At 33.8% G+C, this 17,893-nt stretch overlaps 1 protein-coding gene across 2 annotated transcripts in view; it reads left to right on the top strand.

Moving 5' to 3' along the window:
• The window catches only part of EDIL3 (EGF like repeats and discoidin domains 3), a gene marked incomplete at its 3' end in the record, with an annotated part of 399,965 nt that overhangs the window by 291,122 nt on the left and 90,950 nt on the right, over positions 1 to 17,893 (top strand). For both annotated transcript variants that reach the window (XM_081296057.1, XM_081296058.1), the window contains one exon: positions 2,290 to 2,474. In XM_081296057.1, the coding sequence (XP_081152183.1) occupies positions 2,290 to 2,474 (185 nt within the window). The remainder of the gene's footprint in view (positions 1 to 2,289; positions 2,475 to 17,893) is intronic.

The raw sequence follows: 17,893 nt of genomic DNA on the forward strand, positions 1-17,893 counted from the left end.
TACTTATTCTTTAAGCAAATAATTACTCAGCATTTCAGCCTGGCTAAGAACTATACAATAGAATGAATATGAATTTAATTTTATGACTAAGAAGAATTAGTCAAAGGCATTCTTTTTCTATATAATCTCTAAACTGGTATGCTATATAACAGAGGGGGGAAAAACAACTACCTTTCTTTTTCCTTGTATTTATGACAACTAACATTTTACAAAGACTTAGGAAACAGTAGTAGGGTGGGGGTGTGAATAGAAATCGAACCAAAATCTCTATAGCAGACAATGCAAGTTACTTTAGAACTAGATAAGCATCATGCCAACAGGGGTGTTAAGACTTTATAGAATTTTTGGAGAGTTGTTATGATATTTTTCTCACTCAAAATTTGCTTTTAGGTATTAGTGCTATCTTTACCATAGGACTCAGGATGTATGCCTCCTCAGCAAGATTCCTGTAAAGACAACAACCCTCCATGCCATTTTTTTGTCATGGTTGGGAAAGATAGGCCATTCCTAGGCAGGGGAGGTCAAGATGAAAATGGAGGAGACTCAAGGAAGACAAGTGACCTAGATTGACCAGGACAGAAGACAGTTGGTTGTGCTTAAGAATTATCAATGAAGAATTCTAAACCAATGTCTCAGCGCCTAGACATAAAATGGCCTAGTTCTAGCAACTTCAGTCAGTCACAGGATCATCATTAGTACTCATTAATAAACTGATATTTGGAGACTTATAACATTGTTTTTTGTTGGAATAAGTTTCATGGAAATAGTAAAAATAGCCAACCCTTACTAAATGCTAAGTGTGCCAGTAATGCTTATAAGTTTCATGTTTATTAACTAATTTCTTAGAACACTTCTTGAGGTAGTTTCTATTATTATCACCATTTTACAGATGACAAAACTGAAAGTGGCTAAATAATAAAAATACAAGACCAAGACCACACAGTCAGTAAGTGAGGGAACAGTAGAATATAAGAAGAAGGTATCAGTTGGATAAGGCAGTTCTTTTATCTTTGCTTCTTTGATCAAACTTACTTTGTGAATATATTGGCTAAAATATAACAATTTGACTTAAGAAAGCCTCAGTCACTAGCTAAAGATGATTGAATCGTGTTTCCTATTACAAACTCTGTAAATAAAATTTTGTCAGTCATAGTTTGAGATTGGGAAATTATTTATGTGTGTATACATATATGTATATATATACACACACATATATATATATACATATATGTATACACACACAAACATTCTTTTTTTTTTAAAGAGAGAGGGAGAGAGGGAGAGAGAGAGAGAGAGAGAGAGAGAGAGAGAGAGAGAGAGAATTTCTTTTTAATATTTATTTTTTAGTTCTCGGCGGACACAACATCTTTCTTTGTATGTGGTGCTGAGGATCGAACCCGGGCCGCACGCATGCCAGGCGAGCGCGCTACCACTTGAGCCACATCCCCAGCCCCACAAACATTCTTAATTGGTGGAGAAACATAAATTTTGTACCATATCAATCTGGAAAATGTGGTACATTTGAGAATCTTCCAAGAATATTCTAAGAGTAAAATTTATTGAGTATTATTGAAATGTTAGCACTTATAAAAAGATGTGTCTAGTAATGGCTTTTGCTAGAATCTGCTTATTTTCTTTTGTTATCTCATTTACTAGTTTATATTCCATATTGTACAAGCTAAACATTGAGTAAATATGAGTTTCCTGTCTTGGGGTAGAAACCATATTGGTACAGTAAGAATCAGTGGTAAAAATTACGAAATATTTCTTAGACAACAAAATGCTGTCCAGTTCAGAATATAACAGTAGAACAGTTTGTGGAAATGATTTTGTACTGGGGGAATTTTCATTTGCAGTATTATGAAAACAAATAAAAGAAAACCGAATATACTTTATGAGAAAATGTCCCATTTTTAAAGACACAATGAAACTGTTGAAAACCAGGGAACAGTCACAAGGCTTCCAGTAATGAGACAGGAGAGAGCATTTCAGCATTGTTTTCATTTTGCAAAATCATCTATCACACAAAAGTAGTTTGAATTGTCTGTCTTATTTTCAATTTTTCCAAAATATATTCAGACAAAATAGCCTGAATTGGCTATCTTGTTTTTCTATTTTGTTCTAGATTTGTTTCTGATTATGGCACATTTTTTTTTAATTTAGATGCTCTCTCTTTGGAGGAATGAATAGCATTATGTTTAATCTTCTCTTGCCTATCGAAAATGAGTGCAGAAAAGCTACAGGATGACAAATAATTTTTCTCACAGAGCTTTTATCATTTTCTTTCAGGCTGTTCTGAGCCTTTGGGGATGAAATCAGGACACATACAAGACTATCAGATCACTGCCTCCAGCATCTTCAGAACGCTCAACATGGACATGTTCACTTGGGAACCCAGGAAAGCTCGGCTGGACAAGCAAGGCAAAGTGAATGCCTGGACCTCTGGCCACAATGACCAGTCACAATGGTTACAGGTAACATTTTTAAGTTGTTTCACCACCCACGGTCCCCTGCCTTACAAGATTTGCTGTTGGTTAGGTGACTATTGAAGTCATCACATTCACACAATTTTAAGTGTGCCTTTGTTTGATTTTGGCTTACCTAAATTGGTAAAACAAAAATTCCTTATAAAGTCTTGTCCCTGGACTATTTTCACTCTGGTGTTGACTTACGGATGCCATCAGGTTGATATTGCAGACTGTAGCAGATGGCAGAGCTTCTGGATTAACTTGCATCTTTTTGAATGCTTTGTGTTAATACTGATTTTGAAAGTTTGATGGCAGGAATCCAAAGGACATTGAAATCATGTCACTGACATGCAGTAGTCTCATAGTATCACTACTCATGACATATTAGCTCTTTACCTGTGACTGCTAGGCAATGGAGCAATTTTATTATACTCACCTGACAGAACTTGCTTATAGAAGGAAAGCATAGATTCCACAGAGTCATTCTATCATTTGCACATGACATAAGTTGACAGTGCTTTTTAAAACAACCTTGAAATGCACTCATTTGGGGAGTAATTTTAAGTGTGCATGGAATTTTTTAATGTCTTCTGTGGCAAAGAGAGAGAGATCAATTTTATAATCACTTTTCTTGCTAGAACTGAGTTCAAATCTTATTTATTGTTATGCAATATGCATGAGTTCAAAATTTGTGATAATTATTGTATGCCTGGAAATTGTTAATTTTTTTAAAATAGCAAATACTACCCCTCTAAAAGTCACATTTGCCAAATCTGAAACTAATTTAATAAGGTCACCTGAAATTTGCAATAGTCCCTTTTCAAGTCTTTTCACTTGGTTTTACTTTTTTTTTTTAACGTGGAACAAGAAATATTCACTGTTTCCTTTCTTTCCCTTTATATTCTTCATGGATTTTTATTTATCTGCAGTTATAGCAAACCCTTATGTTAGCTATCACACATTGTATATTATTATGCATGTATTACTGTTTTGAAAGAAGGAAGTATTTTTTGTCTTTCCAACCCCCAACCTGATATCTTTGTCTTGCATGTAGCAGTGTTTATTAAATTAAGTCATTTGCTTTGCAAATGTTTATGCATGATGCACCCAGGCAGCACCAAATGATAAACAGTGAAGACACACAAGCCAGCAACAACTCTGTTCCTGCTCTTTAAATGTATTTCTTAAAATCTATCTTTCACTTGACTTATATGACACTAGACTTTGTTTTCCTTCTAGCTGATGTTTCCCAGTGTTCTTTACAGGCCACGCTGTTACCCTCCTGCTGATGTCTCTTTCACTAACTCTATCAACTCAGATTAACATTTTTAGAAAATCCTGGCAATTTCAATTACTATATAGAGTATTCAAGTACTCTAAATCACTTTTTGTCATCCCCACTGTCATGTCATAATCTGTACAATCAACCTTTCACTTGGGTTTCTGCTAAAGTCTCTTAATCAGCTTTCTTGTTTCTGATGTGAGTCCTATAAAAAAATCTATTTCTGGAGCTGTAACTACTGTGTGTGTGTGTGTGTGTGTGTGTGTGTGTGTGTGTGTGTATCTAATATGAAAATATTACTCTTATTCCCTTATTTAAAAATCTATCAAATACTTTCTTTCAGCCTCAGAATAAAGTACAGATTCCTTAATGTAGTCTAAAAGTCTTTGCATGACTTGGCCCCATTTCGTCTTTATGATAGTCTTTTAAATTCACTTTAGTTTCTCAAAGGAAACACTATCTGTCTCTTCCCATTCTTTCATAAATCCTCTTCCTAGAGGAAAAGAATAGGGAGAGCACTTTGGATCTACCTTTCTCTGTGATGTTTTGGCTGCCAGCTGCATCCTTCCCACCTCTGATTTAGATCCCTTCTCATATACCATGGTCTCTCTTTATCTTTGGGGGATATATTCCAAGATCCCCAGTGGATCTCAGAATCCATGGGTAATACTGAACCCTACATATACTGTCTTTATTTTCCTATGTGAGCTGTAGCATTGCCACTAATTACCAGAGTTAGTTTGTCCTTATGCCACAGTATTGAGTAAAATAAGGGTCACTTGAACACAATCATTTGAATATTGTAACAGTCACTCTATAACCAAGATGGCTGCTAATGGATCTGTGGGCAGGTAGGGGTTGGATACACTGGACAAGGAGATGATTCAGGTCCTGAGCAGGACAGGACTGAACAGCATAATATTTCATCACAGTACTCAGAATTTCCATTTAATTTTGGAAATTTCCATTTAATATTTTCAAACCAAGGTTGACTGTGTAACTAATACTGTGGAAAGTGAAGCCAGGGATAAGGAAGGCTGCTGAATTCATGCATTCTCCATAATTTTCTCACAGTAAAATCATGACACTGTATTAAAAACTGTTTATTTGACCTAGTTCATTTGCTTTAGGAGGACTAGGACATTGCCTGTATTGTTTACTTTCTCAACTTGTTGTCCAGTACCTAACCAAATACTTGAAGCAATATATGACATGTTGTAGGTACTCCTTAAAGATTTGTTGACTTAGTGAATGACTGATTACTTCAGAGAATAATTCAAGATGCATATTTGGGACTACAGAGTACATAAGTTTGAGTCCCCAACTGTCACATATTTTTCCCATTTATTTTTATTTTTTTTGGTACTAGGGATAGAACCCAGAGCCTCACACATACTATGCAAACATTCCAACCCTGAGCTACACCCCCAGCTCAATATTCTCAAAATTTAAAATGACATGTACAAAAGAAATGTGAAATATTGTATCAAAAAGCAGTCATTTTAATACAACAGCTAAATTTTTTTAGAGAGAGAATTTTAATATTTTATTTTTTAGTTATCGGCGGACACAACATCTTTGTTTGTATGTGGTGCTGAGGATCGTACCTGGGCCGCACGCATGCCAGGCGAGCGCGCTACCGCTTGAGCCACATCCCCAGCCCAACAACAGCTACATTTTAATAATACATAACGTTTTGAGTTTTTACTATGAAGAAATCATAAAAAAAATCTTCCATTTATTAGACTTGACAATGGTAAAGTTAAACTTCTTTGTTGCTATCATTTATTTTTAAATTGTAAATATTCAAGTCATATTTTATGCTAACTTGGTATAGCTAATATTATTTGTGAGTCTCAATGCCTTCTGGAATAAGACAAAACATTTTACACTCCAAAAGTAACTCAGGCTGGTAGACTAGATGTATCCACATAAAGCAATTGCCAGTGGCAAATTTTCTTGAGAAAGACAAAAATAAAACAAATATCTTACATGAATCAGGGTGTGATTTTTTTCATTGCAAACCCTTTATCCATCACTACGTTTCAGATGGCTTTTCAACTGTCTCCTTAAAGTCTCTTGCCTGCTGGATTCGATTCATCCTGCTGATGACAGATTTTCTGTCAATTCAAGGACCAGTTCTTCCAGTAGATGTCTAATTTTTGTTGTGTCAAACATATTCAGACTCCTCAAGGCAAATTAAATTGACATCTTTCTTTTTAATTTATTTATTTTTTCTGACTTCATGCAAGAAAAAGCTCCAGTATTGTGACTATTTTTAGTATTTTCCCCTCAGGAGAATATAATCTGCTCAACTGCATTGTTGGCATTAGTGCTTGTTAGCGTCTTTGTTAAAAATAAGATTAATATTTTTATAGATATCAATGCATAGGGTGATTTTGTTTGGGAGCTGCTGATATAGAGATCAATTTTATTGCTAATTGAGGTTTTTGGAGTTATAAATTTAGTTATATTTTTAAATACACTCTTCAGAAGAAAAGACATTTCTGTCATTTAAATTCCTTTCCTTCATTATTAATTTCTTACTGATTGATTTTTTAAAAATTTCTTCCATATAACAACTATACATGTGATCCTTTGTTATTTCAGTTTAATGTGTTTGACAAAACCTAATCAAATAGATCTTCAGATATATTTTTGTAAATGAAGCCTTCATATACTCTTACACCTAACTGTGACATATTTGAAGGAATCATTATTTTAGTTTTGGTTTGGGGTTTTACTGTTCTATTCTTTTTCTTTTAACTCCCACATACTCACAAATCATTTTAAAATTTTTAACATTGTATACTCGTTACAACTCTAGTATTTCTTCTAGTCTCTTCTATAAAGTTAAAGGCTACTGTGTTATTTTTAAAAACTGGACCAGCCAGGCACAGTGGTGCTTGGGAGGCTGAGATTGGAGAATCACAAGTTCAAAGCCAGCCTCAACAACTTAACAAAACCCTGTTTCAAAATGTAAAAAAAATAAATAAAAAGGACTGAGAGTGTAGTTCAGTGGTAAAGTGCCCCTGGGTTAAACCCCTAGTGCCAAAAAAAGAAGTGAGCATATGGAACTGATTAGCTTCCCTGAGTTACTGTTAGTCATAAAAGTGTTATGCTACTTCTATCTGAACTTGTTAAAAATGTGTCACATCCACAGCAGTCCTAGATGAGGCATTTTTCAGAACTCTGAAAGAATGCTGTTCTATCACTGTGGTGTTTATGATGTCCTCCAAAACATTAAAACTCAACCAAAACTTTTATCCAAAAGCCATACAATGTGTTTTCCAAAAGCTTCCTAAAACTTAAAATTGCAGTTTCTGCCTCTCAGAAATCTTATCAACATTTAAATTGGAAAAATACTAAGTCATTCATTCCTGACTCATGGCTGGATATCCCCAACACATTATTGGATTAGATTTTAAACCTTGTTATAAAAATAAAGTGACATTTCACTTACAGAGATTTTTTTAGGATCAAACTATTGGCTTCTCTGGTTACTTTCTTTGTAAAGAAGCTTGGAATTGTGTCAGATTGCTATATGGATTAAATAAGCTCATGGTATATGTATCCAGTACTGGGAAGTCCTTTCTTCTCTTCTGGTGGTTTGGGTAACTTTAGGATGAAAACATTTGATACCACCAATTAAGAATGCAAATGTGTGTGTGAGGGCGGGGGTATGTACTCTTCAATTCAAAATGGAATTTCCAGTAAAACAATAAAATGCAAAGCATTACACTAGTGGATAGGCTGTAAATAGCCAATAATGTAGATAAATTACCTAAATTGACATTAGTATGCCACACATGGTGGAACACTCCTGCAATCCCAGTTTCTTAGGAGGCGGAGGCGGAGAGTCACAGGCTGGGGGCCAGACTTGGTAACCTAGTAAAACCCTGATTCAAAGTAAAAATAAGAAGGAGCTAGGGAGGTAGCATAGTGATAGAGTACCACTGGGTTAAATCACCAGTATCTCTCACACACACACAGACACACACAGACACACACACACACACACACACACACACACAAAAGCCATGGCATTGGTAAACAAAATATTTGGAATGTATTTATCTGGTAGTATCAGATTTTTCAACTTCTTTACCTGGAAGTAGTAATAATAGATATTAATAATTTAAAATGAGTATTTCCAATTTACCATTACCATTTACTAATCTTCTCTACTGAAACTCTGATCTTACTAGAATGGTTAAGTGTTTTATATTCACTACCACTGACTTAACAGATTCAGTAAATTCTTCCTTTATTCATGCTTAGAGTAAACAAACTGATCAAAATTAATTATGAAATTAAGATGTTTAATGGAATTCTATCAGAAAGAAGGGCATCACTTGTGATTATCTCATAAATCATGAAGAAATACACTAATGTATTTTGGTGTGGTACATGAAGCTAAACAAGGACATTCTAAGAATGAACCTGGATTGATTAAAAACTTATTTTAAAATAAGACATCTTAACTTTTTTCACAGTGCATACACTTTATGCATTCACTGTCTCATTGGTGATGACTATGGAAAATGGGAAATCACTGTCCATAAATAAATCTAGTAAAAATTCACAAAGAGTAACAATACAAATGGCCATCAAGAAGCAAATGTCACAGTGTAACCTAGGAAATGGCCTTTTGGTCTATTTCACAGGACATTTGTTAATTTAAGGCAGTCTACATAGTATTTCAATCAAATTAGTAGAATTAATAGAGTTGTTAGACTGCACATTTTATGTTGACCTTTATCAAAATTGCATCTAACCCCACAGAGCCTCATTTCAATACTAATTTTGTGGAATCGTGAAGGAAAGCAATTGAATTCAACTTTCAAATTAAATAAGCCTTATGTAATTTAGTTCATTTCAAAATTGTGAAAGGGAATATTCTAGCCACAAAATTCACAACTCTTTAAAAAGCCACTGACTTCCCTTTCCCTATGGACTATTTTATTTACAGGGCAGTTGAAGGAAAGGTTTTCAAGGATCAAGTGACCACTAGGCCTCTAGGAATTATTTGTCAATGTGAAGGATTATTCTGATTTTCAACTCACAACTCAAGTATTTTCATAGAGAATAAACAGTAAGATATGTGAAAGATCACCTATAAAGAAGTTCTGAAAGAGATCAAGCAGTGCACCTTATTTTGTGTGCTTTATTCCCTGCTTACATAATGTTGATATATTCTGGATGACACTAAATGAATCAAAGAATGCCCCTGCCATACATAGACTATAAATCATCCTTAAAGTTTTATCATAATTTTATGCTGTCAAAGGGAATCTCTACTATCTAATTCAAAAATAGATCTTTTAATAAACAAAACAAAATGGAGTAGGATATTTGTGTAGAAATACTTAGAGGGCAAAGAAAAGTTCAGCCAGGAATAATGTACTATACTGAGATCATAATTTGAAATCCAGATATATGGACTGGACAGCAGATAAATCACATCAATATTCTGGGACTCAGATTTTTCTTGTTGTTATTTTAAAGATGCAGACGTTACAAAAGAGATCACTTCCAGGTATACCTTCTGCTTTTAAAAACTCTCACATCTCTAGTATCTAGTATCTACAAAATTCTAGTACCTATATGATAGTTGGCTAAATCCAAAGAAATAAAAATTATAAGGACAACCAACTGATTTCTCCTTATGAAACCTAAGCATGAAGTTAACAAAAAGACACTATAATTAGTGATTGGCACAGAAATAGCCACCTAACTTTAAATAGAACCTTCCGAAATGTTAGTATTTATATAATGCATAGCATATCTACTTAATTTCTGATATATGCTTTTACCTCCCCATCAGTTCTAATTTTTGGTCACTTGTGTGTTATATCTCTTCAAAAATAGCTCTTTTACACTTGGAAAAATGAGAAATTATACCCCATTTGACTCAAATGTATGATATGTCAAGATCATTGGATTGTCATGAGCAACTAATAAAAAAAAAAAAGAATACCTCTTTTAAAAACTCCCTAAGACTGGGAAAGAAGACATATATGCCATTATTAAGTACCAATACACAAACAAATATAGAAAATCATGAAAAATATTTGAAGGAAACCATCATGGTAACGGGAAAAAGATTAGGTTTTGATAAAATGGTGCAGCCTTGGAAAGATAAGCCTGGTGGTACATAAAAATTGGGTGGAATCCTTGTGGATCAGAAGTTATTCTGAGTGACTTCATAATTTTTTAATTTAAATAAATATATTTGAGGCACATGCTCCAACAAAACACAATGCCAGATGCAAGGTACAGAAAGTCATATTCAACATTGTGTTTACCTGCATGTATGGTTACTGTTGCCCTGCTTTTCATAGATTCAACATTGAAAAAGCAATAAACAGAAATAAGGGAAGTTGGATGGTTCTGTTTAGAAGCAGTATTTGAAACCACTGAAAAACTGAACAGCAGAATTTGTATATGCACAGCAGGCCCATTCAGGCTTTTATGATGATGAGCATTAAATGACTTCTGATTTCTTTGTGTGCAAATGATTATTTATTTGTTGCATATCAGTTACTTTTGCACTAACAAAATATGTTTCCAAGATTGATAAACTGTTCTCTTCTAAAAATATGAATTAAAGAAATATGCCAGTGAGTAAAAATTAGAATTTGGTAATACCCTTTTAAATAAGATGAACATTTTATAAAGATCAAATAAAACTGAAATAAATTTTGATCTGATCTCATTGTCTTTAAAGTAGCCCTCAAAGTTAGCTATGTTTGTTTCATAATGAGGTCATGGAGTCATAGAAGCTTGCTAAAGATTTCATGGCCAGGATATAGTGGAAAGAAGAAAACACATGCTAAGTAGCTTGTGTGATAATTTTTACTACAATCTTTATTAGACCAGTTAGTGAGTGTCCTGACTAACTGCTTCAGGATTTCCATTGGATTTGGCATCCCTTCTATCACCAAATCCTAGCCAACGCAGTTCCAGCCACTTACCCTATCTTGGATGAGAGCAACTGGTATATCTGAAGCTCGTACTGGTCAACTAATTTATGGTTTCCTATCATAAAATTTAACCTTTACAGCATTATTCAACATTGAATACCTACACAATATTAAATATTTGAAAAATGAGAAATGCAATTTATTTTTATTTTTATTTTTATGATACTGCTGATTGATCCCAGTAGTACTTTACCACTGATACATTCCAAGTCCTTTTTATTTATTATTTTGAGACAGGGTTTTGCTAAGTTGCTGAGAGTATGGCCTCAAACTTGTGAGCCTCTTGTCTCAGCCTACTAATTCACTGAGATTATAAGCACATGCCACCCTGTCCAGCCCAAATCCACTCTTTTTTATTTAAAATAAAACAAATAAAAAACAGGAGGAGAAATTTTAATATTTCCTTCCTACAACCCAGTATTGTGCCTATTGTGCACTTATTGCATTTGAGTCAATGTTGATCTGTCTGGCAGTCTTAATAATGGTTAAACTCACCTGGTTCCTATGCGTTGCTTTGTCCTAGAGACCTTCGTAATTTTTCCTTAAAGCCAGCAATGCTGTAATGAATAGGTAATTCACTTTTGCTTATATTCAGTATTATAGATATCTCTCATTCATAAAGTATTTGTTAGCTAATATCAAACTAAAATAATTTATTTATACCAAATATTGTATTCATAATCTATTTATTAATAGATTAACATTTCTGTTGAGGAAACGTGGCACAGTGAAGCAACTATTAAATCTCTTCTGTCTCATTTGTTTTATACTGCTGTCACAGTTCACCTGCATGGTACATACCCCGAGAACTGTATGTCCGCCTAGCCATGTCCTTTATTGCATTAACCTGTGGTTACACTCTTCTCTGAGATCCTTTAAGATGTGGCTAAGCTCACATCTATTTGCCCACAGGTCCCAGTTAATCACTTTTGGAAATTAATTTATATTTTAGAACAAAAATAGATATGCATTTCTTTGATCAGGTGATATTGCCACCTCAGTACCTAGGCAGAACAAGGTTTGCCTGACTCATTAGTTAGGTTCTTTGCCCAGGATTAGCCTCTGATTCTTGTATCTCCATGGAAGTTTCAGACCCTGTTTGTCTCTTGAGGGGCCACCTGATGTCTGTCACCTTGACAAGGCTTTCTCAGCATGTCTGGAGGCAATTTGCTGCCATCTTGACTCCATGTTAGGATCTCCACCCCTCTGCTCTTTTGGTTCTGGTCCTTGTCGTGATTCTAAGCTGTTCCTCAGTATTCACAATTTCTATTTTACAGACACTCCTTTTCTTCATATAGTTTTGCTACCAGAATAGAGTCTTCCTGAGCACAGCTGCCCCTATAGTTTTCAAAATGGTCTTTTTCCTAATCTAATAATGAACTGATAAGGTTGGAATTAGACATATCACTCTAAAAATGCAATATTCCAAAATAAATTAGATTCTCTTTCTCTCCAAATAATTAATTTTATCAACATTTTACAAAATATATCTTGAAAAGCATTGCTTCCATAAGGTGCTTCCAAAAAGAAAAAGTTCAATGTGGAAATAAATTTGGTAAATTCTTCATCTTTTCTTATTACTATTGCACATGCGTATTAACATAGTAAAGACTCCCAGGAATGCTATAGGGAAGTGATTTGTTTAACTTTATTTTACTTAGTGACTTTTAAACTTATTTCATAAGGAAGTTCTTTTTAAAAATAGCCAACTTAATATCCCCAAGGAACTACTTTGTAATATGTGGTATTAACTGAATTGCATTTCTGTAACACTTTCTTCTTTTTAATGGGCTTTTATACTAATTTTCTTTAGTGTATATTTTAAATAATCTGGGTACATATCACCATTTGTGTAAGGTATTCTTTCTCAAATATGAAAAAACAATTTTCAGAGATTACCTGATTTTATTCTTTAAACAAGAAAACTTGGTCCCAAAATCCAGTTTCTCTCTCTTCCATCTAGTACCTCTTTTTCCATGGTTATGTCTGACACATGGATATGACATTAGCAACTTTCTTTTTTAATCAACATGATTTTCTTCATTATGATATGAAAAATACATGTATTCAAAAAAATGAGTTTTCAATTCACTGCTTTCTGCAGTTTTTATTATAGGCCCCCTCAGTATCAAACAAGGTTATCAATTCTAGGTCTATATCTGTATTTAAAATTGCCTAATGGAGTCACAGAACAATTTTCATTCATTTTTTTGAAAAATGGTACATAACCTAAAGTTAGCCTAGACATAACTGAAGAATAGTGAACCCCTGTCATGAGTTAAATGTGCCATCTACATTGACTTCTCTAAGTTGTTTTTGTTTTTTGATAGTACATTTCTATGTGCTAGGTAACAGGAATTGTAAATTATGAAAAGGCCATTGTTTTTGTTTTTCTTAGTACATAATCCACATTTAACAAGTCAAACTGTAGCCTCTTGTTCCATGTATATTCTCATCTGCTTGCTCAGTGTCTTTTGAATCAGAAAATTTTAAAGACAGACGTATACTTCCACTTAGTAGAACAGGTTCGTGTACCTGACTATATTCTCTATGCTATTAAAATTTGTCAAAAACAAGCTTATGGAAGGTTATCCAACAAAGATATCTAATATGAAAGAAGAGAAAAAAATAAGAGATATTTACTGAGAGCCATTATTATTGCTTTTCTAGTAATATCATATTCTATCGTTTTAAAATACAAAATAGGACAGTGGAGAATGGGATAGACAGCAGAATACATCAGTCACTAGAAAGGCAATTTGTAAATCAATGGAAATGTAACTGATGTGACACAGCAATCTGTATACGGGGTAAAAATGGGAGTTCATAACCCACTTGAATCAATCTGTGAAATATGGTATATTAAGAACTATGTAATGTTTTGAACAACCAACAATAAAATAATTAAAAAATAAATAAATAAAATATAATGATAAATTTATTGAAAATTGTATTAATTATCATTGTGGAATTATACTTGATTATTATTGCCATTGTATATGCAGCATAATTAGCAAAATCACATAGGCTTAAGAGGATTTAGGGTAAAAGAAAACAATGAAAGCAAATGTAATTAAGCATTATTCTTGTTAAATGCTGAGTCACCTTTCTCACCTCTCCCAGCATCCTACCATCTCTTAGGGGTGCAGCCTTTGTTTCTTTCAAGAAAAGTACTGTAAAGTTTAATCCCCAGTGCTGTGGGATTTGATGAACCTTCATGAGTGCCACAGGACCCATCTGCTCTGTTAGGCATATGCCTGATGATGTGGGAGGAGCTGTAATACAGCATAATGGATCTAAGAGTACTTTAGAATGTGACACTAAATATATATGCGTATGTTTTCTACAGCTGCCTCAAACTTTGTAATGGGAAATAGGGAAAATTCTAAAAATAAAACAGCTTTAAAGCTCTCAATGGGGGAAAGAAACCCATACTACCAGCTGTTGTATCTTCTCGAATCTTGGGTGTCAAAGTCATTTACTCAAAGTATGGTTGGGAGACCTTCTGCCTTGGACTCAGCTGCATGGGCTTACTGAAAAACAGATTTTGAATTCTATCCTCCAAGATTCTGATGTTTTGGGGTCTGATTTGGGCAAGGAAATGTGCTTTTTGAACTAATATCATATCCTTAGATTTTTGTGCAAGGTGAAGTCTGAGAAAATAGGAACTATTTTGAGGCAACAATTTGAATGGGGTTTGCTTATAAACATATCAAATTGAAAACTGACTATGAATCTAATTGATATTTAGAGGAAGAGTACTGGAACACTTCAAATCAAAGAAATGTCATGGTAACAGGATGCTATCTTGGAAAATCCTGCCTTAGTTTGATCTGGTATTTATTGAATAACTCTGAACAACAAATCTTTATTTTTTTCTAATTTTGTAGGAAATAAAGTATATCAATGATATACATATAGAATCAGACATAAAATCCATGATAAAGTGGATCTGTATTAGATCTGCATTGATAACTGTAATTCCAGTATTCTCTGACTAGGAAGTGTGTGTGTGTGTGTGTGTGTGTGTGTGTGTGTGTGTTTATATATAGTATAAATATCTTTTATATGGTATTAAGAAATTCAAATAGTTTACTATTTTGTTAGCCTTTTCACATTTCTGCTCATGTATATATGGATAGCTATATATATGAGCATATATATACCACATAACATATTCCTAATTATGACCATGAGTATTATCAATTTCTAAAGAGGCTTTGTGTAAAGTAGTTACTTGATGCACATTGAAAGTTTGTTATTATTTTCAAAAATTGTCAATCTGTATACATGTTATATAATAATTTTGAATACACTAATACATTTAATAGGAGACAACCTATCATAATGGTTGTTAGGGTGTTAAATTATAACAGAACCATCTGTGTTCAAATACTTTCTCCATCACTAGTTAGTTGTGTGACTACGTCAAGTGATTCCATCTGTTATGATCTCAATATTCTTATTTTCTAAGTAATAGTCTACAGTATTTTTCTTATAGGGTTATATTCACAATTAAGTGGATTATTGTTCATGAAGTGCTTAAGAGATAATTGCTATAAAAATGTTGTGTATTATTTTATTGATTAGAATAACTCAGTACCCAGTGAAACTATACATGGCTTTTTCTATCCTTTAAAGTTGCCAGATAAACATGTAAGGAGCTTATTTAAATTTGAATTTCAGATAAATTATGAATAATTTTTAGTATAATGTTGTCCAAAATATTATAGGAAAAATACTTAGATTAAAATAAATTTGAGTTTATCTGAAATTCAAATTTAACTAGGAATCCCAAATTTCATTTACTAAATGCAGCAACCCTATTTTTACTCTGGCTCATTTGCTTTCTTTCCTTTGGTGTATCTAATTAAATGAAGTTACAATTCTGGTACAGAGGTGATTTTGGTCAGTAGGTAATGATTTTTGTAGATTGCTTATCTGCTATTGTTTTGTGTTGTGCTTCTAAAAATAGATGAACAGATATTTTAAAAGTCCAATAAGTTTATTAACTTCCAAGTAAATGTGCTTTAAATTGACTTCCACTTCAAAATTCTTAATCTTCATTGTTTTCTTAGGCAAAATGAAGCTGCTAATTTTTTATTCTAGCTTTTCTATGCATAATGGATTTCTGGGGATCAGATGAACCCTTTCAGAATGATTCACCTGGATTTATGTCTGGATCCAAAGGCTTCATCCGATCCCCTAGTTAGTCTCTCTCATTATATAATAATTCTGTTCAGTATTTTCTAGCTCAGGAGTAGGTTGAATTTGCCAATAATACCCTTGAGTGACTGATAGTTGGGATCTTGTGTTTACAGTTTGTAGAAATTATACTAAATTACATTTAATTGTACTAGATTACATTTTTTATTAGCTACACATGATAGTACATTGATCTTGACAATTCATACATTTGAATTAAATGGGGTATTGTACTAGATTACATTTAATTGTACTAGATTACATTTAAGATCCTCTAGTTGTTTGTCATTTTGTTTTATTTTCGCTTTTAGTTCAGGGGATGCATTTGAACAACATATAGTCAAATCTTGATCTCTTTACCTACTAACTGTGTGATATTAAGAATGTATTATATCCCTCAACATCAGTTCCTTCTTCTGGGAGATACAACACATGCCATTTCCATAGGCTGTTGAAAAATTGAATAGGTTCACATAAATAATAAAATATTCTGCATCATACCCATAAAGGTGTGAGGGCCTGTGCAAGTTCTTTATCCAACCTTTTCCTCACAAATAACACAGCTACTCTAGAGATTAACTAATTTTTACCCTAAATCCTATGGCTATATTCTGTTTACTCAAAAGACAAAGGTAAAAGAGGAAATAATGGATACTTTGCATCCCTAGCTTTGAATAATTTTATTTCACATATTCCAAATAATGACAGGACATATGGATTTTCCCCCAATAGCTCTACTTAGTTATCAATGGAAAAAGCTAATACTCACTGCCACTACCACCACCTTTATCCATTATCCATTGTTCTTTTTTTTTTTCAACAGCCTTATGGAAATGGCATGTGTTTTATCTCCCAGAAGAAGGAACTGATGTTGAGGGATATAATACCATTCTTAATATCACACAGTTAGTAGGTAAAGAGAGGGAGAGAGGGAGAGAGAGAGAGAGAGAGAGAGAGAGAGAGAGAGAGAGAGAGAGAGAGAATTTTTTAATATTTATTTTTTAGTTTTCGGTGGACACAACATCTTTTATTTTTTATGTGGTGCTGAGGATCAAACCCAGCGCCCCGTACATGCCAGGCAAGCACGCTACCTCTTGAGCCACATCCCCAGCCCTATTCATTGTTCTTTTTTTTTTTTTTTTTTTTTTTTTTTATTGGTTGTTCATAACATTACAAAGCTCTTGACATATGATATTTCATACATTAGATTGAAGTGGGTTATGAACCCCCAATTTTACCCCAAATGCAGATAGCAGAATCACGTCGGTTACACATCCACAATTTTACATAATGCCCTAATAGTAATTGTTGTATTCTGCTACCTTTCCTATCCCCTACTATCCCCCCTCCCCTCCCCTCCCAACTTCTCTCTCTATCCCATCTACTGTAATTCATTTCTCTCTTTGTTTATTTTCCCATTCCCCTCACAACCTCTTATGTGTAATTTTGTTTAGCAATGAGGGTCTCCCTTCATTTCCATGCAATTTCCCTTTTCTCTCCCTTTCCCTCCCATCTCAAGTCTCTGTTTAATGTTAATTTTTTTCTTCCTACTCTTCCTCACTGCTCTGTTCTTAGTTGCTCTCATTATATCAAAGAAGACATTTGGTATTTGTTTTTTAGGGTTTGGCTAGCTTCACTAAGCATAATCTGCTCTAGTACCAACCATTTCCCTGAAAATTCTATGATTTTGTCATTTTTTATTGCTGCATAGTACTCCATTGTGTATAGATGCCACATTTTTTTTATCCATTCATCTATTGAAGGGCATCTGGGTTGGTTCCACAGTCTAGCTATTGTGAATTGTGCTGCTATGAACATTGATGTGGCAGTATCCCTGTAGCTTGCTTTTTTGAGGTCTTCAGGGAATAGTCCGAGAAGGGCAATAGCAGGGTCAAATGGTGGTTCCATTCCCAGCTTTCCCAGGAATCTCCAAACTGCTTTCCAAATTGGCC

The sequence above is a fragment of the Spermophilus citellus genome (genome assembly GCF_964194105.1).
Source record: "Spermophilus citellus genome assembly, chromosome: 1".
Classification (NCBI taxonomy): domain Eukaryota; kingdom Metazoa; phylum Chordata; class Mammalia; order Rodentia; family Sciuridae; genus Spermophilus; species Spermophilus citellus.